This window comes from Anolis carolinensis, chromosome 3 (assembly GCF_035594765.1).
Source record: "Anolis carolinensis isolate JA03-04 chromosome 3, rAnoCar3.1.pri, whole genome shotgun sequence".
Classification (NCBI taxonomy): Eukaryota; Metazoa; Chordata; class Lepidosauria; order Squamata; family Dactyloidae; genus Anolis; species Anolis carolinensis.
The window spans coordinates 138808346-138830695 of record NC_085843.1 but is presented as its reverse complement, the minus strand read 5'-3'; the positions used below and the strand labels follow the sequence as shown (position 1 = coordinate 138830695).

Below are 22350 nucleotides of genomic sequence, written 5' to 3'. Positions count from 1 at the left end.
CCTCCGGAGCGGTACCTATTGATCTGCTCACATTGGCATGTTTTCCAACTGCTAGGTTGGCAGAAGCTGGAGCTAACAGCGGGCGCTCACTTCGCTCCTGGGATTTGAACCTGTGACCTTTCGGTCTGCAAGTTCAACAGCTCAGCGCTTTAACACACTTCGCCACCGGGGCTCCTTCTCTACTGTATAAGGAATATCATTTTATTAATTAATGGGACTTGAACACCCAGAGATCTTACGGTACGTATTTTTCCCGCGCTTTTTTCCGCCCTTGCCGGGAAAGCCCCGCCCCTGCCTTGGCTTTGCCCCGCCCCTCCTTCGTCAGGACCTCCCGAAATCCAGGGTTGCCTTGGTCGTCGATTGGAGCGCCCCTCCGGCCAATGGGAAGAGCAAGGCCACAGGGGGCGGGGCTGAAGGGGCAGAACAAGGAAGCGAAGGGAAACAGCGATTGGCCGGGGGAAGCAGCGGGGCGTTCTCGGCTGGGCCTCTGTGCGTGGCAGCTCCTGCGGCCCCTCTTCTGCCCGCCCGGCTCTGGGAGGCGCGATGGCCGGCGCCCGGCTCCTCTTGGCGGGGCTGCTGATGCTGCTGCCGCTGCTTGCTCTCGGAGGGCGCCCTCCCAGCGCCCAGGGCTCCCCGCGGAAGGCGGTGTCGGCGCGGCTGGCGGCCAAGTGGGCGGCCACCCCGCTGCTGCTGGAGGCCAGGTGCGTCCCAGGGAGAAGGGAGGGAGGGAGGGAGGGCGAAGGGACACTCTCAAAGGATTCCCTGTGGCCCCCACTGCAACTGCCATGGCTCAGGACTATGGGATTTGCAGTTTTGCAAGCTCTTCAGCCGCCTCTGCCAAAGAGTGCTGGTGCCTGTACAAACTAAAACCACATGATCCCATAGAATACCTCTGGCAGTCCAAGCGGTGCCAAACTGCATTAATTCCATAGTGTAGATGCATCCTTGATGTTGGGCTAGCCCCAAAGGAGCTCTCCAAAGGGGTTCAGCACCTTGGAGAGTTCCTTTAAAGCCTGGTTTCCAAACATGAAGTGAGCCCAAAAAGATAGGTTTTTTGTGATATACTTATGAGCTACTTGAGAAACTGCAAGTCGCTTCTGATGTGAGAGACCTGCCCAGGGGACACCCGGATGTTTTGATCTTTTTGCCATCCTTGCGGGCGGCTTCTCTCATGTCCCCGCATGGAGCTGGAGCTGACAGAGGGAGCTCATCCATGCTCTCCCCAGGTTGGATTCAAACGGCAACCTCTGGGTCAGCAACCTAACCTTCAAGTCATCAGTCCTGCCGGCACAAGGGTTTAACCCACTGCGCCACTGGGGACTCCTTATGATGACGATGACAATTTGTTTTTCGTGTCAGGAGCAACTAGAGTCACTTCTGGTGTGAGAGAATTGGCCATCTGCAAGGACGTTGCCCAGGGGACACCCGGATGTTTTGATGTTTTTACCATCCTTGTGGGAGGCTTCTCTCATGTCCCCGCATGGAGCTGGAGCTGATAGAGGGAGCTCATCTGTGCTCTCCCCGGGTTGGATTCGAACTTGGCAGCCTTCAGGTCAGCAACCCAACCTTCAAGTCACAAGGCTTTAATCCACTACGCCACCAGGGGCTCCACAATGACGACAATGATATAATAATAATAACAACAACAATAATAACAATATCTATATATATAAAAGAGTGATGGAATCCTGGCACTGAGCAAAACAACAAAACTAAATACCCCCCAACCTCGAAATTTCACAACACAATCCATCATCCATGCCTTGAGTTGAAACCACAAAATATCACGTCACGAACCTCCACAGGGCCTAAAAAACCCCCAAAACCAGAATATACCATGTGCGCCTGTGCCAAAATGGGCCCCACGTGAGGACAGAACAGCCCGCAACCCCCCCCTCAACGACAAGGTTTCAACCCTCCCAGGCGCCTCTCCTGCCTCTCCTCCTCTTCTCTCCTCGCCACTTTTCAGCTCCACACCTCCCCCCCCCCCCCCCACCACCACTGAATACGGAACAACAACAGGGAAACCGCCGCACCTGAGGAGAGGACCTCACACTTCAAGAGCAAGGTCTGTGGGAAATGGTGGCCCTCATGGTCCTCACCAGGGGAAACAGACCACAAACTGCGGACCACAAACAACTTCAAGGGAGGGAAGGGAACTTTTGAGGACCACACTTTTCTTCCCTCTCCCCCCACCGCCCCTCACCTTGCCTTCACAACTTTCCTCCCTCCCCCCCACCAGCTCCCACCTTGCCTTTGCCACTTTGGGTGACGCGGCTTTCTCAATACACCAATGTAAAAAAGCAGAAGTCAGAAGCAAAGGCATTCACCTAAAAAGTATCCATTCTACCTAATAAATTAGAATGAGAGCAGAAAGAGAGAGGAGAGAACAAACAGATACATTTCAACTGTCATTCAGGGGGGAAGGGATTCCCTCAGCCTATTCCTAAACTAACTAACTGTTCTTCATTAAGGACTGCAGACTTGAGCAGTGTGGGGTTGAATTCGTACACATTGAACTGGATTATATGGCAGCTCTTATGTGTGCCCGCGATCCAGAGTTACCTGCAGAACAATAACATGCCACTCAGGTTTGCAGAACAAAAACACAGGAACTATACTGATTCCAAGAGATCAAAAACAGTGGTATTTACAATGGTCCCTCTGATCACTTACAGAAGTCTACAGTCATAAACAGTACTTTCTCAGTCCACAAATCTACTTCAGTGAAGAACACAGTCCTGGTTCTTCACCCTCTTTTCTCAGCAGCAAACAGGCCTCAAAATAGCAAGGCCTCTCTGAGTACACAGCGTCTTTCCAGCAGTAGTCAGAACTGAAAAAACTTGTCCAAACTGGTTCTGCAGCAGTAGAACAGAAACAGTATTGAATCAATCCCCAGGTCTTTGTAGGCTCAACCAATCAGCTTCATACACTTTATTTTCCAGTTAACACACACAGCACAGTGCCTTTTGCAAACCATGACACTCCTGACACCAAAACTATAGCATATGTTCTATCTCACAAACTAGAGCTGACAGGGGAACACTGCTACTATTTTTGAAATCAGCAGGTCAAATATACCCAGAAACAGGGTTTGAGGCACCAAAAGATGTGTTGGTCATTGTAGTTCACCTGAAATTGTTACTGCCTTATTTGCTTATTTCCCCTTTTTCCTATAACTGTAAAAGTAACCGTGATCACCTACCCACTCAAATCATCAGGATTTGCATTCAGGAATCCCATGACACTCTTTCAGATACTGTATAGTATTCAAAAACAGTGTTCTCCGGTCATCTAATTATATACAACTGTACATGTCACCCATACCACGTAGTATTTAAGACACTTGACCTTTATATAACTCCCAAAGGTGACCTCTTTGTGAACACTGAGCTGAAATAAAAATTTTAAATGTTCCCCATTTCTTCTCTTTTGAAGTGATTCTTTATCCATCATCAAAGAGAAGACAATAATTTTGTTTGGGCAGACAGCACTTGTTGCAAGTTTTCTCCTTTGATATATCTAGGCACCTAGGCAATGCTTGTTCTCACTCCTAGCCTTGGTATCCCACTTCCCCTCCCACCGCTCTCAAAATAGATGCCTTTGAATTCAAGCTATGTCTTTGCAAAAAATAAATCAGTCACCAGTCTCTTCTGTGATCCTGTGAATGACAAATTAAGTCCACTACTAATTGAAGGCTTTGCCTAAGTTTCCATGTTGGTTAGATGGAGTGTCATGGTTTGGGAAAATTACTAAAAAGAAACACTGAATTTGTGTTATAGAAAGGGTAGCGAGGAAAGGAGAGAAGCTCTATGTTAGGCTAGCCCCAAGTGTGTTGGCCTACATTATCCATTGCGCTAATTATACTTATTTCAAATACGGGCAGTCCCTGAGTTACAAATATCTGACTTACAAACAACTCATAGTTAGGAACGGGGGTGAGACAACAGGAAGTGAGATAAATCTACCCTTTAGAAGGGAAATTCACTCCTGGAAGAGTATCCTGGAAAGGTGTCTCCACTGAAGTTTTGTCTCTAATCCTTGTTTCCACAGCAAATGTTTCGAAATCCAATGATCACAGAGACAGAAAGTGAGGAGAAATCTTCTGAACGGGGCATAGTCTGCAAAACAAACACCCCGGGGTGTTAACCCTTTCCTATGCTATCCAAAGCATACACCGGAGTTACACTTATAAAATGAACCTGTTGCAACTTACATACAGATTCAATAAGAACAAACCTACAGAACTTATCTTATTCGTAACCTGGGGACTGCCTGTAAATACATTGGATAAGAAGAGTGAGAATAATAGGTTGGGCTAGACTTGAATGAATTAGTTTAGCTGCTAAAATTTAACACCATTAAAATATGTTGAATCAGATAACGTTATGCTCAATTGATGTTCTGGGATTCACATCTGCCTCACTTAGGCTTGATCAAAACCAGTGTGTGCAATAATACACAGCCTCTGTCTAATCTAATGTGTCATGTTGTGGTTAGTCGCCTTCAGTCTCTATGGGGAGAAAGGCAGGATAAAAATAAAGTAAATAAATAAAATAAATAACCTAGTTACACAAAAAACCCATTAGACTTGGTTAAATTGTATAACAATATCATTATCTTTAACTCACTGGTATAAATAAGACTTCTTTATGGATTCTGTCTCATCAGTGTTCAATTGTGCAACATTAGTTTAAAGTATTTTATTCCTTCACAGGGTTCATGCACTCTGTGTCCTGTATTAGGGGACTGCATGCGTGCTACATATGTTGAATAATTGAGTAGCATAACTTGCATAACTTCCTGTAGTGAGTTTTCAACTGCTCCATTTACAGTGCAGATTTGACTACTGAGCTCATGCCTGACTATATTAATTCTATTTTATGAAGGTTGATAATAATATGAGGGTCTGCACATCCCAATTTTAGTAATGGGTTTTTAGCAGTCCTTGGGTGTATTTTTATTTATTATATACAGAAATTGGTCCCACTGCTTTTAATGGAATTTATACCCAGTACATTTAAGATTGCAATCTCATTTTCCTCTTGATATCAGGCTCATTGGCACAAATATTATATAAATAACAGATAACTTCCTAACATAAATATTTGTGGAATCCCATGGCTGTTAGCTTCTTACATTCTTAGATTTTAATAGAGGTACTTATGTCTTTGCTAATGGGGCAATTAGACTACTTTCTACAGACAAATGTTATACTATTGTTATCTCAAATGTCTTTCACTATTATTTAGGGATGAGCAATAGTTTGCAACTCTATATAAATGCTTCAGCTTTTTCCAGAAATTATGCATGCATGAATATACTAAGGTTATTAATTATTGCACACATTTTTAACAGTGAATTCATTGCAGAAGAAAGCAATGAGCAGTTCTGGCAGTTTTTGGAAACAGTGAAAGAATTAACAGTATACAAGAAAGGGGGTGAGTAATTTATCCAGCTGTTTTCCACTTGAAACTGGCAGATCTTTTTGAAGTTATCACCAGATGTTATTGTGATAAGATGGCACATGTCAAGCTGACACTTTGTTGTGCAGTGTGAGCAAAAGCTCTTTACTTCTGGGTTTCTTCCAAGAAAATAGGTTACCCTCAAGCCATGTACATGTAATAAGGGCTTTCTCCACTGCTTCAGTAAGGGTTAAATAAAAAATGAAAGCACTCATAAGGTCACTAATTAAACATTAAAGTTACTTCTTGTAATTTGAGAATTTGCCCTTGATGATTCACACTTGTATGCTTATCATTTGTTTATCTTCATTTGAGATTTAAGAGTCAAAAGTGTGAGCTGCTTCCATTGGTTTGCAACGCTGTAAAGGTTCTCCCTGTAGTCTTCAGTCTTTAATTATTGATTCATATGAAAATCAACATTTAATATTGTGGTCACTGAATGATAACCTTGTGTGTGTATGACTAAATTAATCTGCATTAGCAACAGGAACATTAGAATTTAGCCCAGTTCAGTCATAATAGGAAACTAGTTTCTCGTGACATGTACTGAGCCTTTGGTGTGTGCGCTACCCTTCTCTCTCTATGATTTAAGTATTTCAGAGGAAGAAATAAGTTTATGTTTCCCTTCTTCAAAGATGGTAGAGATAACTATTACACCCAAGTTTGGGAAAATAGGTTTTGTTTTAAGTTATAGAGAAATCGAGGATTGAAGGATGATTTCAAATTCTGGTTTGTTCAAGAATTTGATTTTACATTAACCATAGTTTCCCATATCCAGATATAATAGATAGCTGTTGTATTTTAAAATGTGAAAGCTTCTAAATGCTTTCTTCCAATCATGAAAAAGAAAGGGGAAGGTGTGATCTTCAGACTCCTTCAAGTGGCAAACTGATTTTCCATTATTTCTGATATGGGCCATTATCTGGGAGCAGAAGTGAAAGAAATATACTTTTTGATAAAAAGATGCTGGCTGAAAACAGCCCATAGCACTGTGTTTGGAGTGCATTGTAATCTGATCACTTTCAGTATTGGATGGGTTGAATTAATGCATTTTATGGGCTGAATTAATGCACTCTGTATGCCTTGTTTGATATCTATCATATCTAAGTCAGCTCATGTCTAAGTCAACCTAATTTAAAAGTGGAGGACAGGCTTTTGGGCCAAAATTGTAGAGTTTGGTATGACCTATATATAAGTTTAGGATCATTCTGCAGAGAGGAAAGGCACTTGGGGCCAGGCAGCCATGGCTGTGGCCACTGCCACTATTTCCTCATCCAGTCATTCAAAAACTCCAGAAGCAGCACCTCAATAGAGAGAGTAGAGGGTCTCTGTGTTTCTTTGAAGGTCTCCTTGGACAGACTAAACTCTCATGTTTTGCCACTCTCCTCTGAGATGGTTCCTTCTCGGATAAGAGTTAAGATATAGTACCTACATGGACTTATAGATAGATCAAACAAGGTTTTGGGGTTGATTTCTTTATTAAAATTTCTAGACTTATACATGAGTGTATGCAGTAATTTCCCATCATATGTATATATCATGTAAGAACCTAATATATATACACATGTTGTTCATCCCAGGCCTGGAGCCACCTATGGCCACAGCACCACACAAGAGTCCAGAGTTCAATCAAACAGTTTATTGTAAAAATACAGAAAATATATGAAAAAGCAGAAGAAAGAAAGAAGAGGTATGATCAAAAAGGCTTAGCAATAGAAGTTATCCACACAGGAATTAAAATGTCTCATAAAAATCCAAAGGTAGCACAGTCCAAGAATAGCCAAAAATCACAAATACAGCATAAATCCATAAACAAAAGGTATTCTTAGAAAACTTGAGCAGGAATCATAGAACAAGAATACAGACCTTCCAGGATACGTAAATCCAAAACCAGGACGTGACACAGGGACCCAAGAAATCAGACCTAGCTTCTCCCTTGAAAGCCAGTGTTGCCTGAACCAATTTTAAGGTAAACAACAGACTGTTAATAAGCAGTCTTGAAATAATTTCGCTTTCCACAAATTTTCTCCATCTCTTTCCCACATAACCTCTCAGACCTATGGAGCTGGTTCTCAGCTCTGAACTGTAAACAAAGATCTTTGCTAATCTCCGTAAAGCCAGGTGCTTTCCCTTGAGAACTTTCCATTTCAATTAGCTCATCACTCCCGTTGGCGCAGTGGGTTAAACCTTTGTGCCGGCAGGACTGCTGACCGAAAGGTTGCTGTTCGAATACAGGGAGCAGGGTGAGCTACAGCTTCCCATGTGGGGACATGAGAAAAGCCTCCCACAGGATGGTGAAACATCCGGGTGTCCCCTGGACAATGTCCTTGCAGACAGCCAATTCTCTCACACCAGAAGTGACTTGCAGTTTCTCAAGTCGCTCCTGACAAGAAGAAAAAGACCCTTTATCTAAAGATGTTGTTTCTGGCTCCACTGTCTGACCTTGGAGATCTGCACTGAGTCAGTTTCATTTCTCTGGCCTCAATCACCAACACTTTGAACTTGGCCTGAATCTTCATCACTCTGAACCCCAGGAAATACCACAATCCTTTCTGATTCATCAGTGGACCCATCAGCCCCTGGCTGATCCCCTGGCTGAGCTGTAACACATGTATAAGGCTAGAAATTTTAGTCAAGAAATCAACCCCAAAAACCTTATCCATGTGTCAATGTTAGTAGTAGTGATATGCTAGGAAAGCAGAGCCGATTGGTGCTTCTTTAGGCTCTCACAGGACATCCTACACTCTTGCTATTTGCACTTTATTTAGAGAAGCAGATGGTTCTTGTTTGTATCCAAGTTAATACTGTATCATAACTTTTATTTTTAAAAGTCCCCTCATCTTAGCTGAGTGGCAAAAGGCCTTTTTGAATTCCTGGGTGGGAAAATGGAAGCAGAAGTTATGGGTGGCTGTCCCCTTGAAGTGGCACTGACCCTTTCCCTTTTCAGCAGAATAATCCATGACTTATATGTGAGGTCGACATATATATGGTATGTGTTAACTGGACAATATGTGCTTATACAACAAGTAGCATCCTTTTTTATGACTGGCAGCACTTCTTTTAGCTACAAGATGATCCCATACAAAGGATGGATTCTGGGAGGAAAAAGCCAAATGTAAATCTCCCTGAAGTCTTCCAGCTGAGCACTTGGTAGTGAACAGAACAAAGCATTTCCCCAAGTTTCTTGATTGCGCTGTTATGGAGCAGTGCTCTCTATTTAAACTTTAGTCCTTAAGGACTTTCCCAGGTGTTCAGCCCTAATTGTTACTTGTTGAAAGAAAATTATGTATGCAATCAATGAGTGAAGGGAAAAAACAACCTGTTTTCTGCCTCTTTGTTTATCTACAGTCTTTGTCCTATTTTCTGTTTTTCTGTTACTCAGTTCTCTCATACCTGCCTCCATTTTCTTCCTTCTCATTTTGTCAGATGAGCCATTTTTGTTGCTTTTTTTTGCCTATGTCATCTGTTAGTTGGCAGAATGCATGGTAGTACAGTTTATTCATACATTTTTGGGATCTTTATACAAATATCTCCTGACTATTTTCTGGGCTGGAAGGAGAAACAAGTGCATTCCTAGAAAGTACAACTTTCTAAGAGGGTTCCCCTTGGGCTGACATTATGAAGCTATTTTTGGAGAGAGCAGCTGTTGACAAGTCTCTATCCTCCATCAGAAATACTGAAGTCATAACTGGTGCACTTGTGTCTTTTTCAAGCTCTGTTGCCCTCTCTGAGGGCTTCAGTGCTATAATATAGTCATTTTATGCTGTATCGTCATTCTCAACTTATATCAACCCTGTCATGCAGTTTTCTAGGCAAGATTTGCTCATATGGGGTCTGCCATTGCTTTTCTCTGAGACCAAGAGAGTGCGAATTGGCCAAGATCATAGCTGAGCTGAGATGAAAGCCCTGCTCTCTCAGAGTTTTTGTCGAACACAAAACATGCTGACTCATTATGCTATGCAACTGAAGTTTAAAACTTTAGTTATTTCTAAGTAGTGTGCTATCATGAAAGAATATTTAACATACAATTGCATTGGAAGCTTATGCTTTGGAACTTATGCTTTGGACTAGAAATTTATCTGTAGTATCATATCTGTTTCCTAGTATATTAATTTATGTTGCCTTTATTTGTGTTTGGAGGAAGATGCTAACAGCTCTCTTTTGTTTCCTTTTTGTTGTTGTTTTTCTTTTAATACAGTCTCAGAACATTCTTATTACAATTTAATCTTGAAGAAAGCAGGGCAGTTCCTCTCAAACTGGCAGATTAATCTTTTGAAGTTTTCTCTTTCCCTGAGAGCTCATTCCCCTACCATTCGGATGTTTCAGCAGGTGTGTAAAATTGTCTGATACATGCTAGATATGTAGGTATAGCTGTACTTTACATCATAAATTTAGTTGCTTCGTTCGTCTTTTTGAACATGCTTCTCAGAATAAATAAGATTCATACAAAGCATAAAGTAATCATTTTGCAGAACAACTCCCACCATAGTTTCCTGAATTTAAGTTATTGAATCTTGCAGATAAGCAAAATTACCATTTGGTGAATTCCTATGTTGTTTTCCCCCTGTCTAGCCCTTCTGCTAATATCCAGACTATTTCCCAGACCTGTTAGGAGCAATAAAGACATTTGCTTTTGTGTTTCTGGGTAGTTTTGTAGTAGTTGTTTTGTTATTTCTGTTTGGTGGGAGGTTTTCCTTTGTACATCTGCATGTCTTTTGTAAAGGTTATATGAGATAACAGACCTTTTGCAAGAAAAAAGGATTCTCAATCATTCATAGTACCTTTGAGTCCAAACCTTTTGTTCTTGTTTGTATATAAAATGAAACCATAGATTCTCCTGACAGAAACAACCCTCTATAATTCTTGGGCTCATGTGCTCTTCCTTCTCCTTTCTTTTTACTTTGTTTTAGGATTAACCATTTTCCCATTGTGCCTGAATTCTGGCAAATATAGGATTGTTTTTTAAACTATGGCTAGTTAAACAAGCCATGATCAAAAAGATCATCCAGTTTGATTGTAATTGGGATTCTGCAAAACCCAAGTACGTTTTGTACTGAAATGCAATACTTTGCGTTAACAGCCAAACTGAGATAGATCTTAGAAAGGCATTTGTGTAATCAGATGAATAGTTGTGTCAGTCTCAAAGACTTGTCAATCATTTTTTAAAATTTGGGAAGGTTGCATCTTATAAATGTAGTGCTTTCCTGTCATCCAAAATAGGCGCATCCACAAGTGGCACCACGGCAAAGAGAGTATAAAGAGTCAGTGCTTCTTTTAGGTCCTTTTAGGGTGGACTAAGTTCTTGCCTTTTGCCACTCTACTCAGAGGAAGGGATGGTTCCTTTTTTGATAAGAGATAAGCTGTTCCAATTAACATATGGATAAGTTGACCTAGGTATTTGAGTTGATTTTTTTGACTGACATCTGAAGTAGACTGTACAAAGTTTCTTTGGCTAAGACAGAAAGTAGCATATCTCAAACATCCAAATAATTGGAGATATTCAGAATTCTAAGAGGTTGATAACACTATACTTCTAGAGTTTTGATCTTTTCCATATATTCCCCTCACATCCTTCACACTCAAATATACAATGTGATAGCGACTGAAGAGCAGTTTTAATCAAAAGAAGGTGAGTTACTTTTAGGCTGAAATGCAATTACGCTAGTTGGAGTGAGTGTAATTGTTGAAATATTAGATTGCAGCTGATGAGCCTCCGCCGAAAGGTTGCAGTGCATTTGTGGTTATCCATGGGAAGAGCACCTGTAAGACTAGTGAAATTAAGAAACTTTTGAAGAAGGTTGTTTCAAGGTAAGTTGAATGAGCTGCCTTGATTGATCGATTTAAAAAAAAAAAAAGATACTTCAGAACAAAAGCTTTCTTGTTCTTGGAGATGCATGCTTACCTTTTTCTCATTATATAAAGCTTAAAAGAGATACTTTTTGGACTGTAGCTTGCAAAATGTACCACCTAGCATCGAACTGGCCTTTCTTGCTGAAGAATTCTGGAAGCAGTAATTCCACACAAATAGGATTTTAAGGTTGAATCTGGGACTGAGCATTGGTATCTTTGATAGCTACTGGAACCTGCAGAAGAAAACATACTGTAAGGTTCCACCAGGAGAAACTATGTGACATCTTCCTTATCCCTAACCAAGCTTTTAGTTATTGCATCCCCTCCCTAACTTCTTTATTCATTTGCCAATGGAAATTATTTGTGTGAGAGACAATTATTTATGTTCCTATCGGTCAGTGGTTCTCAACCTGTGGGTCCCCAGATGTTTTGGCCTTCAACTCACAGAAATCCTAACAACTGCTAAACTGGCTGGGATTTCTGGGAGTTGTAGACTAAAACACCTGGGGAGCCACAGGTTGAGAACCACTGCTATAGGTAGATGCACAACTCTGATGCCATCCTTCACTGCTGTGCATACAGCTATAGGAACTGGATTGTTCTCCCTTGTCCACCTGCTCTACCTTCTCCATTATCCAGTAAAATACTGTTTGAAAGATGGGATATGGCAGCAAAAAGATGGGATTGGGAGTTCAGAAAGAGAGGTCACATCAACTTTACACTATGTTTTTCTGCTCCAAGATGTGTTACTGTTAAAGGTACAGCAATCATTCCCTGTATTTCTCTGTGCAACAAATATGCCATGTTGAACTTTACATTTCAAATGAGAAGTTATAATCCTACCCTTTTAGTCTCGTTCTGAATCTCAAATTGGGACCTTCACAGTTTCTTTGCTTGTTGTTACTCATTCCCTCTCAAAGTTACTGATGTTTGATTTAGAATAGAATAGAACAGAATAGCTTTATTTGTCATTGTGCTATTGCACAACAAAATTGCATGCCTCCCTTCGCACACACCACAAAACAACACACCCATTCCTCCACACTCCCACCACACAGTCCCTAATGCCACATCAGTGCTTTAGTTCTTTCCGAACACTGCTTAACAACTCAAACAGTTTTTCAGATATGCTTACAGAGTATTAATTCGCTTGTCACATGTGTCTATTCATTCATAGCCTAAAATTGAAATAAGCAAGTTTTGTATAGGTTTTCTTTTATTGTTATGCTGGAGATGCTTCTGTATCGGTTTCCTTGTATTGTTAAGCTGGAGCCACTTCTATGGACCTCATCCCATGTGTGGGGGAGAGAAGTGAGGGAAATGTCTTCTCATAGCGTTTCATTCCATTCAGTTGATAAGGAAAATGGATAATATATTCACCCCATCATATGTGATGTACTTTTGTCCATTTCTACTGTAATTCTCCCAAGTTCTGGCACATGGGCGGGTGTAGTCACCGCCCATTCTGCAGTCTCCTAAAAGGGGAAACTTAGCAATTGTGGAAGTCTAAAATCAAAAAAAGGGGGAAATATAGCAACAGCAAAGTGATGATATAGCAAAATTGCACAATTCCTGAAGAATAAATTAATAAATTACCGTAAAAGTTTCATTCAAAAAGATTACTGGCGAGAAAAGGAGCATCGAGGCTCATTTCAAGATCGTCTATGGGAACGCCCTTTCTTTAACATCGTCAAAATGATCTAATACACGGGAATCTGACAATTCCCACCCCATGTGTAAATAAGTGCCTTTACCCATTTCTGCTTGAATGGGGAGCTCTGGAGACGATTGCTACCCGAGTCCTAAAACCTCAATTTTTACATATTTGAACACATTTTAAGACGAAGTCCCATGGGGAATGGCTAGAACAAGTTTTGTGTCATATGATGGGCTCTGTGGGACTCTGCCTTTAAACTGTTTTTAAATTGTGTAGAAATGGGGGGGGGGGGGGAAGGATCCTGCATGTGATGCGGTCATTGCAGGTATCTATGAGTGTAATCTTTATCAGCCTACTTCCATAAAGGCTTTTCTGTTCAGACAAACCTTGAAGGCAGTTCCATGGGCATTTCTTTACCAGTGCAACTCCTTTACACATTCTGCAATGGCCACTGACCACCCTTGACAGTCATATTATCGATTTTTATTTAGGAACATTGGGGTCCTACTACGGAATTTAATGAGTTACCTGAACAATATCACAACTATTTGGTTTGAGAGTAAGATTAATTGGGCTTTTGAAATCACAAGATACAACTAAGAACTAAGTGGATGGGGGACAGAGATGGAGAGAGATCATATGGGTTCTGGTCAGTTGAAATCAGTCTACATATTACTTTTGTTTTCTCTTCAAAGAAAGCTTCCAGGATTAAGTACTAAGGATTTTCTACACAGTTATGAAGGGTCTTGCCAGTTTGTACTAATTTGCACAACTGAATGGTGCAGTGGTTTGAGTGTCGGATTAAGACACTTTCAGGCTAGGTTCGAATCCCTGTTTGGCAATGGAAATGCATTAGGTGTACTTAGGCAAGTCACGCTCTCTCAGCCTCCAGAGAAAGCAAAGGCAACTTTTCCTACTGAACAAATCTCCCCAAGAAAACCCTGTGATAGATTTGCCTTAGGCACACATCAACAACACAACTGACGAGGGCAGGAATAGATTGAAAGTGTCTGTGACTGTCTCTGTAGATTTCCCCTGGCCAGGCTCTCGCATGTCCTGAGGAAAATGACACCTAGGCCCCTTCCACACAGCTGAATAAAATCCCACATTATCTGCTTTGAACTGGAATATATGGCATTCTGGACTCAGATAACCCAGTTCCAAGCAGATATTGTGGGATTTTCTGCCTTGATATTGTGGGTTATATGGCTGTGTGGAAGGACCCCTGGTTTCCTGTGAACTGCAGAAAAATGGAAGTGCTGTGTGGGTGCTAGATTAAATTAAACCCTGCAATTTGTTCTTTCTTTTGCCCTGCTCACTGTAGATATCCTTCTAGCAGAAATTAGTGCATCGGTTTTGTGATTAAGTGCTGTATGGCTCTGGAATGGGAAGTCACTGAATAGTCAAAGGCCCCTTCTACACTGCCATATAATCCAGATTATCAAAACGGATCATCTACATTGTCTGATTTGAACTGGATTATATGAGGCTGGATCTACACTGCCCTATATCCCAGGATCTAATCCCAGATGATCTTTTTATCCTAGATTATCTGGATGTGCAGATTTAGGTCCCTTCTACAATGCCATATAATCCAGATTATCGAAGCAGACAATCTGGATTTTATATGGCAGTGCAGAAGGAGCCATAGTTAATCAATTCTGCTTGTTAAAGTTGTAGCCTAAACTTTGTGTGGAAGGTGGAGTTCACCTGAAATAGGGGATCATTTCTGAGGACACATAGAGCCGTGAGTGTGTCTTATGAGTGGTGAAGGCACTGCTGATGCAATAGGGAATTTAAAAATGAAGCTTGACTCCAACTAGAGCTTGAACTACCCCTGTTTTCAATATTTGCTTTTGTGCTTTGTCTAGTAACTATCATTGTTGTGGTGCGCCTTCAAGTAGTTTTGGATGCATGGCATCCCTAAGGTGACCCTATCAAGGGTTTTTCTGGGACCTGCCCAAACTCACTGAGTGGATTTCCATAGCCATGTGGGGAACTGAACCCTGGTTTCGAGTTGTAGTACAATGCTCAAATCATTACACCACGCTGGCAGCCTGTTACATGTTAATTAAAATCTAATAGTCTCCATTAGTTTGTGCTTGCTTCAATGTAGTTATTACCTCTGTCTTGGGAAAATTATTTGCTCATGACTGCTGATTTTAATTATTAGTTTGAAACTAGGGCTCATCTGCATGTTTTAATGTTGCCTGGTGTGAGACAGTAATAAAATTCATGTATACATCCAGCTATAGCAAATTTAATGTTCTTTTTGTGTCTCAGGCTACAATCCCAGAGCCTGGAAATGTAACTTTGCTCTAAAATTCCCAGAATCCCCCAGAAAAATGCAAACAGTGACTGTAGTGCAAAAAGTAACTTTTCTGAGCTTTGCCTTCTATCTGCTACCTGAGAGTATCCCTACCCCAAACACAGTGGGTTTTGTTTCTGTGTGAATATGTATTGGATGGTAATATGAGTTGCTTTTGTCAGTTTTTTCCTTCTGACATGCTCATTCCAGTATCATTCATGCTGAGTTGATAAGACAAGTTATTTGTTTTTAATCCAAGGCCCAAGCCATATCTATTCAAAGGAGATCATAAATACCCTACACTCAATGAATCTTCCCCAGTGGTGATCCTTTATGCTGAAATGGGTACCAAGGACTTTGCCACATTTCACAAAGTACTGTCTGAGAAAGCCCAAAAAGAGGAGTTTGTTTACATTCTGCGACATTACATCCAGGTAGGTTCATGTGTAGAAGTGATATAATGTTCTCCCATTAAAATGAAATTAATCTGAATATTTTTCAGCCTTTTCCAGTACCAGGTCATGTCCTACTCAGTATTCTTTTTAGAGCCTGTTGGCCACACTTGAACCCAAAAGGGGTGGTGGAGTTATTGGATCATTCATACAGAATGTGTGCATATACCTCCTTTGTGTGGCTTGCTAACTATGATTAATGGTAACAAGGGCTGCTTTCAAAACCAAAGTTTGCAGCCTGGGTGAAATTTTGTTTACTGGAATAAACAGATTAAATTCCACCAAAGGTAAAGACAAATAGCAATCATCTGGGCAAAAAAGGTATCACTGTGTCATGGATTTTACTATTAAATGGTAAAGTCATCTATTAAATGGATTCGATTTTTCAAGGCATGCTTCAGGCACTGTCCTGTCACATTAAAAGTTTTAAATTTGGAAGACTATTGGACTAAGGCAATGATAGTTGTTCCACAGCACACTTCTGTGCATTTTTGCCCAGAAATAAATTCTCTATATTTAGGAGATGTTATTGCCAGTGGCATGTACACCCTTAGTCCTGAATCCAATTGGTTTTAAATTAGGGTTGCCTCTGCATTTTCTGATAAGCTCCTCATCTTTAACAGCCACAAAATAGACAGATGTAACTGTCTTTCCCAAACTAAGAATATCTATATCTATTAAACCTGGCCAATGCAGATGGTTGAGTTTATTTAATTATCTTTTGATAAGAATTTTGCAATGTTCTTATCACAAATTCACAAATCCCTTAACTCTTCAAAATCTTGATGTTGAAAAAATTCAGGTCTGTAAGTACATGAAAGAGACAGATTAATTCACCTCTCCTCTTTAAGACAAGCTCTTCTGGAGTCCCTGAGGTCTGCTGTCTTTAAACATAACTAAGTAGGTTTCATTTGAGGGTAGTGATGAGTTTCCTTAGGTGAACAGTCATAAGAAAACTTGGAAGCAAGCAGCACAAGAAAAAGTTGTTCTAGCACAGCGAGTAAACCACCAGTTATAAAAGATCCTGCTGACTGGAAGGTTGGCAGTTCAAGCCCAGGTTGGGATGAGCTGCTGCCATCAGCCCAGCTTTTGCTCACCTAGCAGTTTGAAAACAACAATGTAAGTAGATAAATAGGTACCACTTTGGCAGGGAGGTAAAAGGCGCCTTGAAAAACATGCTGGCAAAAATCTGACCAGGAAAGGTGTCCATGGACGACAGACTCCTTGGCGTGGAAAATGAAACAACAGCACCTCCCCATGGCTGAGTCGAGCACAGCCAGATGCCGGAGATGAAAAGAGGGAAGCCTTGCCTCTGTTTATGTACTGTCTGTCTTTGTCAATTGTATAACAGTATTGAATGTTTGCCATATATGTACCTGTAATTTGCTTTGAGTCTCTCGGGGAGATAGAGCGGAATAAAAATAAAAAACATCTTCATTAGGTTGATATTCCTCTTATTTTGCAGTTTCCTGGGGGTCCTTCTCTCTGCCCTGACTCCTGCTGTCTGAGAGAAATACCACGCTTTCAAATTGTTCCTTGTATACCATCATCCCTTACAATCCAAGACATCTCACTCTATAGTTGGGGATGGAGAAAGGCCATCTAGACTCTGCTTTTAAGCAGAGGCTGGATGGCCATCTGTCGGGGGTCCTTTGAATGAGATTTTCCTGCTTCTTGGCAGGGGGTTGGACTGGATAGCCCATGAGGTCTCTTCCAACTCTATGATTCTATGAAACTTGTGTGCCCCTTAGAGGCCTTCCTTGTGGCTGAACTCCATCCTTATTCCCATTCTTTTTAAACGAAGTTGGGTTGAAAAAATGGTGATTATGCCTCTAAAAGACATAATCATTTCATTATCTATTTTATCCAGTATCCCTTTTAGAGCAAGGATAGTAGTCATTTCCTTGTGCCAAACATGTTTTAGTCAATTTTGAATTCACTGGTTCCAAATTCCATATTGAATTATTTGAACTTAAGGATAGAAAGCATTATTACGGCGTTGGATCACCTCATTTGAGGTTTAAGGTTAAAGCAGCTCCAGATAAAATGCCACGGAGAACATGGAGAGATACCTATGCTGCCCAAACTTTAAAAACAATGTCAGATCCAAACCAATAAGGAAACATTGAGACAGTAAGGTTTTATGGAAACTGAATTACAAAAATCATAATCAAGTCAAATGTCTGTTACAACGTAAAATCAGTTATTTGGTACTGTAAGGAGATGGCTGGAAACCTGCTGGGGAGATAGTAATGTGTAACTGTAATGACCCCCAGCCCGACCCCTGCACCCCCATTTACTGATTCGCAGGTTCTGCAATCAATTAGGTTCAATTCCCCTGTCATTTAGGAACTTTAGACTGATATTCACATCCCCTCCCGAGAGCGATCTCCATTGCAACAAGCAGGAACAAGATCCTTGTCACAATTTCTCCTCATGCCAGAGATTATACATTACAGCAGCTGCTTCCTAGTAAGTGCAGATTGGGGGATCTTTATATAATCCCTCCATGTCTCCTAAACTAGGGAAGACACAAAGAATAAACAGTTTCAAATGCATAACTCTAGATGTTGTTGGTGTTGCTGTGTGTCTTGAAGTTATTTCTAATTTCTGTTGACTTTAAAGTGACCCTATTCCAGGGATTTTCTGGCAAGATTTGTTCAACAGAGGTTTGAGGCTGAGAGAGTGAGACTTGCTCAAGGTCACCCAATGGTTTTCACGCCGAGCCAGATGAGCCCTACTCTCAGGAGTCATAGTCCAACCCTCAGACCTTTACACCATTTTGGCTTCCTACACATCCATACGTCCTCAGCAGGATTCCAGCCAACATGTTTATGAATTTTCATTTATGAATTGATAAATGTATTGATTGATTTCAGTGAGATTTTTGAAGTAATCAGATTTTTGATGTTATTTAGAACTAGATGGCTCTTGATACATTTCCCTTTTCTCCCCCGAAATGATATGTTCATCCAGAAACCTAGCCCCGAGAAGATGTATCTGTCTGGATATGGGGTGGAACTTGCCATCAAGAGTACAGAATACAAAGCAGTGGATGACTCTCAGGCTGAAGGTACATTTTCCTCCTGAGTGTAGGGAGACTGGAGACACTGTTTTCACAAAATATTTAGTAGTGTCTAGAACTGTGAAGGCAACAATCTTCTGCATGGGCTCATTGAAGTTAATAGAAAATACCTTACTGGGTCAGTAATTCATCCTGTATTTGTTTTCCTGACACACACCGTTGCCTGTGATTGCATTTTGTGGGATATGGCAGAAGTAGCCACAGGCAGTGAGAATCAATACAGAAATGTACATCTGTAATTTTTTTTGTAGATGGAAGTCTTTACAGAATGGAAAATACCTATTTTCTTACTGTTGCTTCCCCTCCCCAACTTTGTCATATGTTTGAAGACATCTGCAATTTCTTTTTTCTCATTTTAAGAAATAATTTCTTACACAGAAATGTTGGTCATTATAATAACTTGCAAAACAAATGTAGTGTTGCATTTTTGTTTGTATGTCATGTTTAGCCACAAGAAATGAAACAGAAGAAGAAGGCGATGAGGAAAACGATGTGCAGGGATTTCTCTTTGACACATTAAGGTGGGTTGATATTAACTGCAATTCCATATTTGCGTAGGGCTCATAAATAGCATGCTCATTTTAACATTAAAAAATATTACCTTGAGAACCATGAAATTATACCTGCTTTCTGAAATGAAGTCGAATTAGTAGTTACTAATGCCCTGAGGCATAGAACTGCTGTTGAAATGTTACTTTTCACAATTCTATAATTATTTTCATATTAGGCTTCTGTTGGAAGAAGGGTGGTAAACAGGCATTTTCTGCTGTGTTAATTTTTAAAAGTGCTTTGCCTAGTTTAGAAAATGTTTCGTATTTGACTGTAACTATGTAACCATGTTCTTTGTTGCTTCCCCAGATTTGTGTCTTTTTATTATCCAAAAGTAGATAGTAATCAGACAGTTTTTTCACATGGAACCTGATTTATTTCCATCGGAAACTCAGTGTTAAAATACAACATATCTAATCCCATGTAGGCAGGGCCGGTCGGAGATAAATTTAAATATTAAGCGGGGGCGCTGAAAAGCGCCCCCCACCGGCCCCACCTCCTGAGCCCTGGCCCCGCCTCCCACCCAGCGTGCCCTGGCCCCGCCTCCCACGCAGCGTGGGAGGCGCGGCCAGGGTTGGAAAGAGGGAGGCTTCGCCGCCCGGGGAGGGGAGGAGGGGATCCTTCCTCCCCTCCCCGGGCGGCGAAAGAGGGAGGCTTCGCCGCCCGGGGAGGGGAGGAGGGGATCCTTCCTCCCCTCCCCGGGCGGCGAAAGAGAGAGGCTTCGCCGCCCGGGGAGGGGAGGAGGGGATCCTTCCCTCCCCTCCCCGGGCGGCGAAAGAGAGAGGCTTCGCCGCCCGGGGAGGGGAGGAGGGGATCCTTCCTCCCCTCCCCGGGCGGCGAAAGAGAGAGGCTTCGCCGCCCGGGGAGGGGAGGAGGGGATCCTTCCTCCCCGGGCGGCGAAAGAGGGAGGCTTCGCCGCCCGGGGAGGGGAGGAGGGGATCCTTCCTCCCCTCCCCGGGCGGCGAAAGAGAGAGGCTTCGCCGCCCGGGGAGGGGAGGAGGGGATCCTTCCTCCCCTCCCCGGGCGGCGAAAGAGGGAGGCTTCGCCGCCCGGGGAGGGGAGGAGGGGATCCTTCCTCCCCTCCCCGGGCGGCGAAAGAGGGAGGCTTCGCCGCCCGGGGAGGGGAGGAGGGGATCCTTCCTCCCCTCCCCGGGCGGCGAAAGAGGGAGGCTTCGCCGCCCGGGGAGGGGAGGAGGGGATCCTTCCCTCCCCTCCCCGGGCGGCGAAAGAGGGAGGCTTCGCCGCCCAGGGAGGGGAGGAGGGGATCCTTCCTCCCCTCCCCGGGCGGCGAAAGAGAGAGGCTTCGCCGCCCGGGGAGGGGAGGAGGGGATCCTTCCTCCCCTCCCCGGGCGGCGAAAGAGGGAGGCTTCGCCGCCCGGGGAGGGGAGGAGGGGATCCTTCCTCCCCTCCCCGGGCGGCGAAAGAGGGAGGCTTCGCCGCCCGGGGAGGGGAGGAGGGGATCCTTCCTCCCCTCCCCGGGCGGCTAAAGAGAGAGGCTTCGCCGCCCGGGGAGGGGAGGAGGGGATCCTTCCTCCCCTCCCCGGGCGGCGAAAGAGAGAGGCTTTGCCGCCCGGGGAGGGGAGGAGGGGATCCTTCCTCCCCTCCCCGGGCGGCGAAAGAGGGAGGCTTCGCCGCCCGGGGAGGGGAGGAGGGGATCCTTCCTCCCCTCCCCGGGCGGCGAAAGAGGGAGGCTTCGCCGCCCAGGGAGGTGAAAGAGAGAGGCTTCGCCGCCCGGGAAGGGTAGGATGGGATCCCTCCTCCCCTTCCCGGGCGGCGAAAGAGGGAGCCACAAGGCCAGGGCGCACTGGTCGGGCGGCGGGGCACCGTCAGAGCGGTGCCCCGCCTCCCGCCCAGCCTGACGGCGCCCCCCGGGACCTGCGCCCGAGGCGGCGGCGTCACGTGGCCTCAATGGTGGGGCCGGCCCTGCATGTAGGTTCTGTTAGATAATATCACGTATAACCAACTTTGAGCCCAATAATACTTTTGTCTGACCTGTAGTGGCTCTTTTCAAATAGATAAAGACTTTGCACATACTATCTCTCCCAGAATCTCCCAGACTAGATATGTAAAATTTCCAGAAATATTGAAGCCATGAAAAACACATATGTGAATATGTTGCAGTAGATATTTTACTCATTGTTCTAAAAGCAAATATTCCAGTTTTTCTATACCTTTTTCAGTTTTCTATTTTTTTCAATATTCTGGGGGGAAAAAGATTTGGGTGGGGAATAAGAAAAACATTCTTCCAATTTTTCTGATTTGTTTCTAGATTTTAACACCTTTACCCCAGCCAGCATGACCCTTTGCTATGTCTAAAAAAAGAAATGTTTCCATGCTTTGCTTATGAAAATGGGTTAATTCAACAATTTATTTCAGGTTCATTACAGAAACTCTCTACTTTTGAAAAACATTGTTCTACTTTTCATAGTATTATAAAGTATATGCATTAATATGGATGTTAGTCATAGTTAATGGTAGTCAGCATATGGAATGTGCTCCAAGTTCTGGTTTTCAACTGTTTACGAAGGAGAGCCATGATGGCTATATTCATTTCTGGCTGAGATAAAAGCATCAGAAATACTTCTTTAAAAAAGACCTATTGAGAAACTTCAGGAAGTGCTGTGTAGCGTTAATTCTATCTGTATCTTACAATGCAGGCAGAACTATCCTGACCTCAAAGACAATTTGAAAGAGCTGAGAAAATATCTGATTGAAAGTACTGATGGTACTGAGCCCCTGAAGGTGTGGGAATTGCAAGGTATTTTCATTGTTGCTGTTGTTGTTATTATTACTATTATTACTGCTCGGGTATAATGCGTCATCAAATGTAGAGCACACCGCAATTTTGAAGGTGTGCATTGCAAAAAATGGATTTGACCTAGAATGTAATGCAACCAACAGTATAGGCATAGCATGCTAGGGAGGCACGCAGCCTGAATGAGCCATTTGAGAAGCCGTGCCCCTCTCATTCTCTTGGCTTTTTC

General features: G+C 42.8%; 1 protein-coding gene across 2 annotated transcripts in view; it reads left to right on the top strand.

The window, feature by feature from the left end:
- Nucleotides 1-466: 466 nt before the first annotated feature.
- uggt2 (UDP-glucose glycoprotein glucosyltransferase 2) overlaps nucleotides 467-22350 on the top strand; it is a 105235-nt gene continuing 83351 nt past the window's right edge. The window contains exons 1-8 of one of the 2 annotated variants that reach the window (XM_062975522.1): nucleotides 467-701; nucleotides 5359-5441; nucleotides 9664-9794; nucleotides 11161-11273; nucleotides 15540-15714; nucleotides 18709-18805; nucleotides 19266-19338; nucleotides 22024-22124. In XM_062975522.1, the coding sequence (XP_062831592.1) occupies nucleotides 544-701; nucleotides 5359-5441; nucleotides 9664-9794; nucleotides 11161-11273; nucleotides 15540-15714; nucleotides 18709-18805; nucleotides 19266-19338; nucleotides 22024-22124 (931 nt within the window). In that variant the 5' untranslated portion in view covers nucleotides 467-543. The remainder of the gene's footprint in view (nucleotides 702-5358; nucleotides 5442-9663; nucleotides 9795-11160; nucleotides 11274-15539; nucleotides 15715-18708; nucleotides 18806-19265; nucleotides 19339-22023; nucleotides 22125-22350) is intronic. The other variant, XM_062975521.1, reaches the window with a different exon arrangement.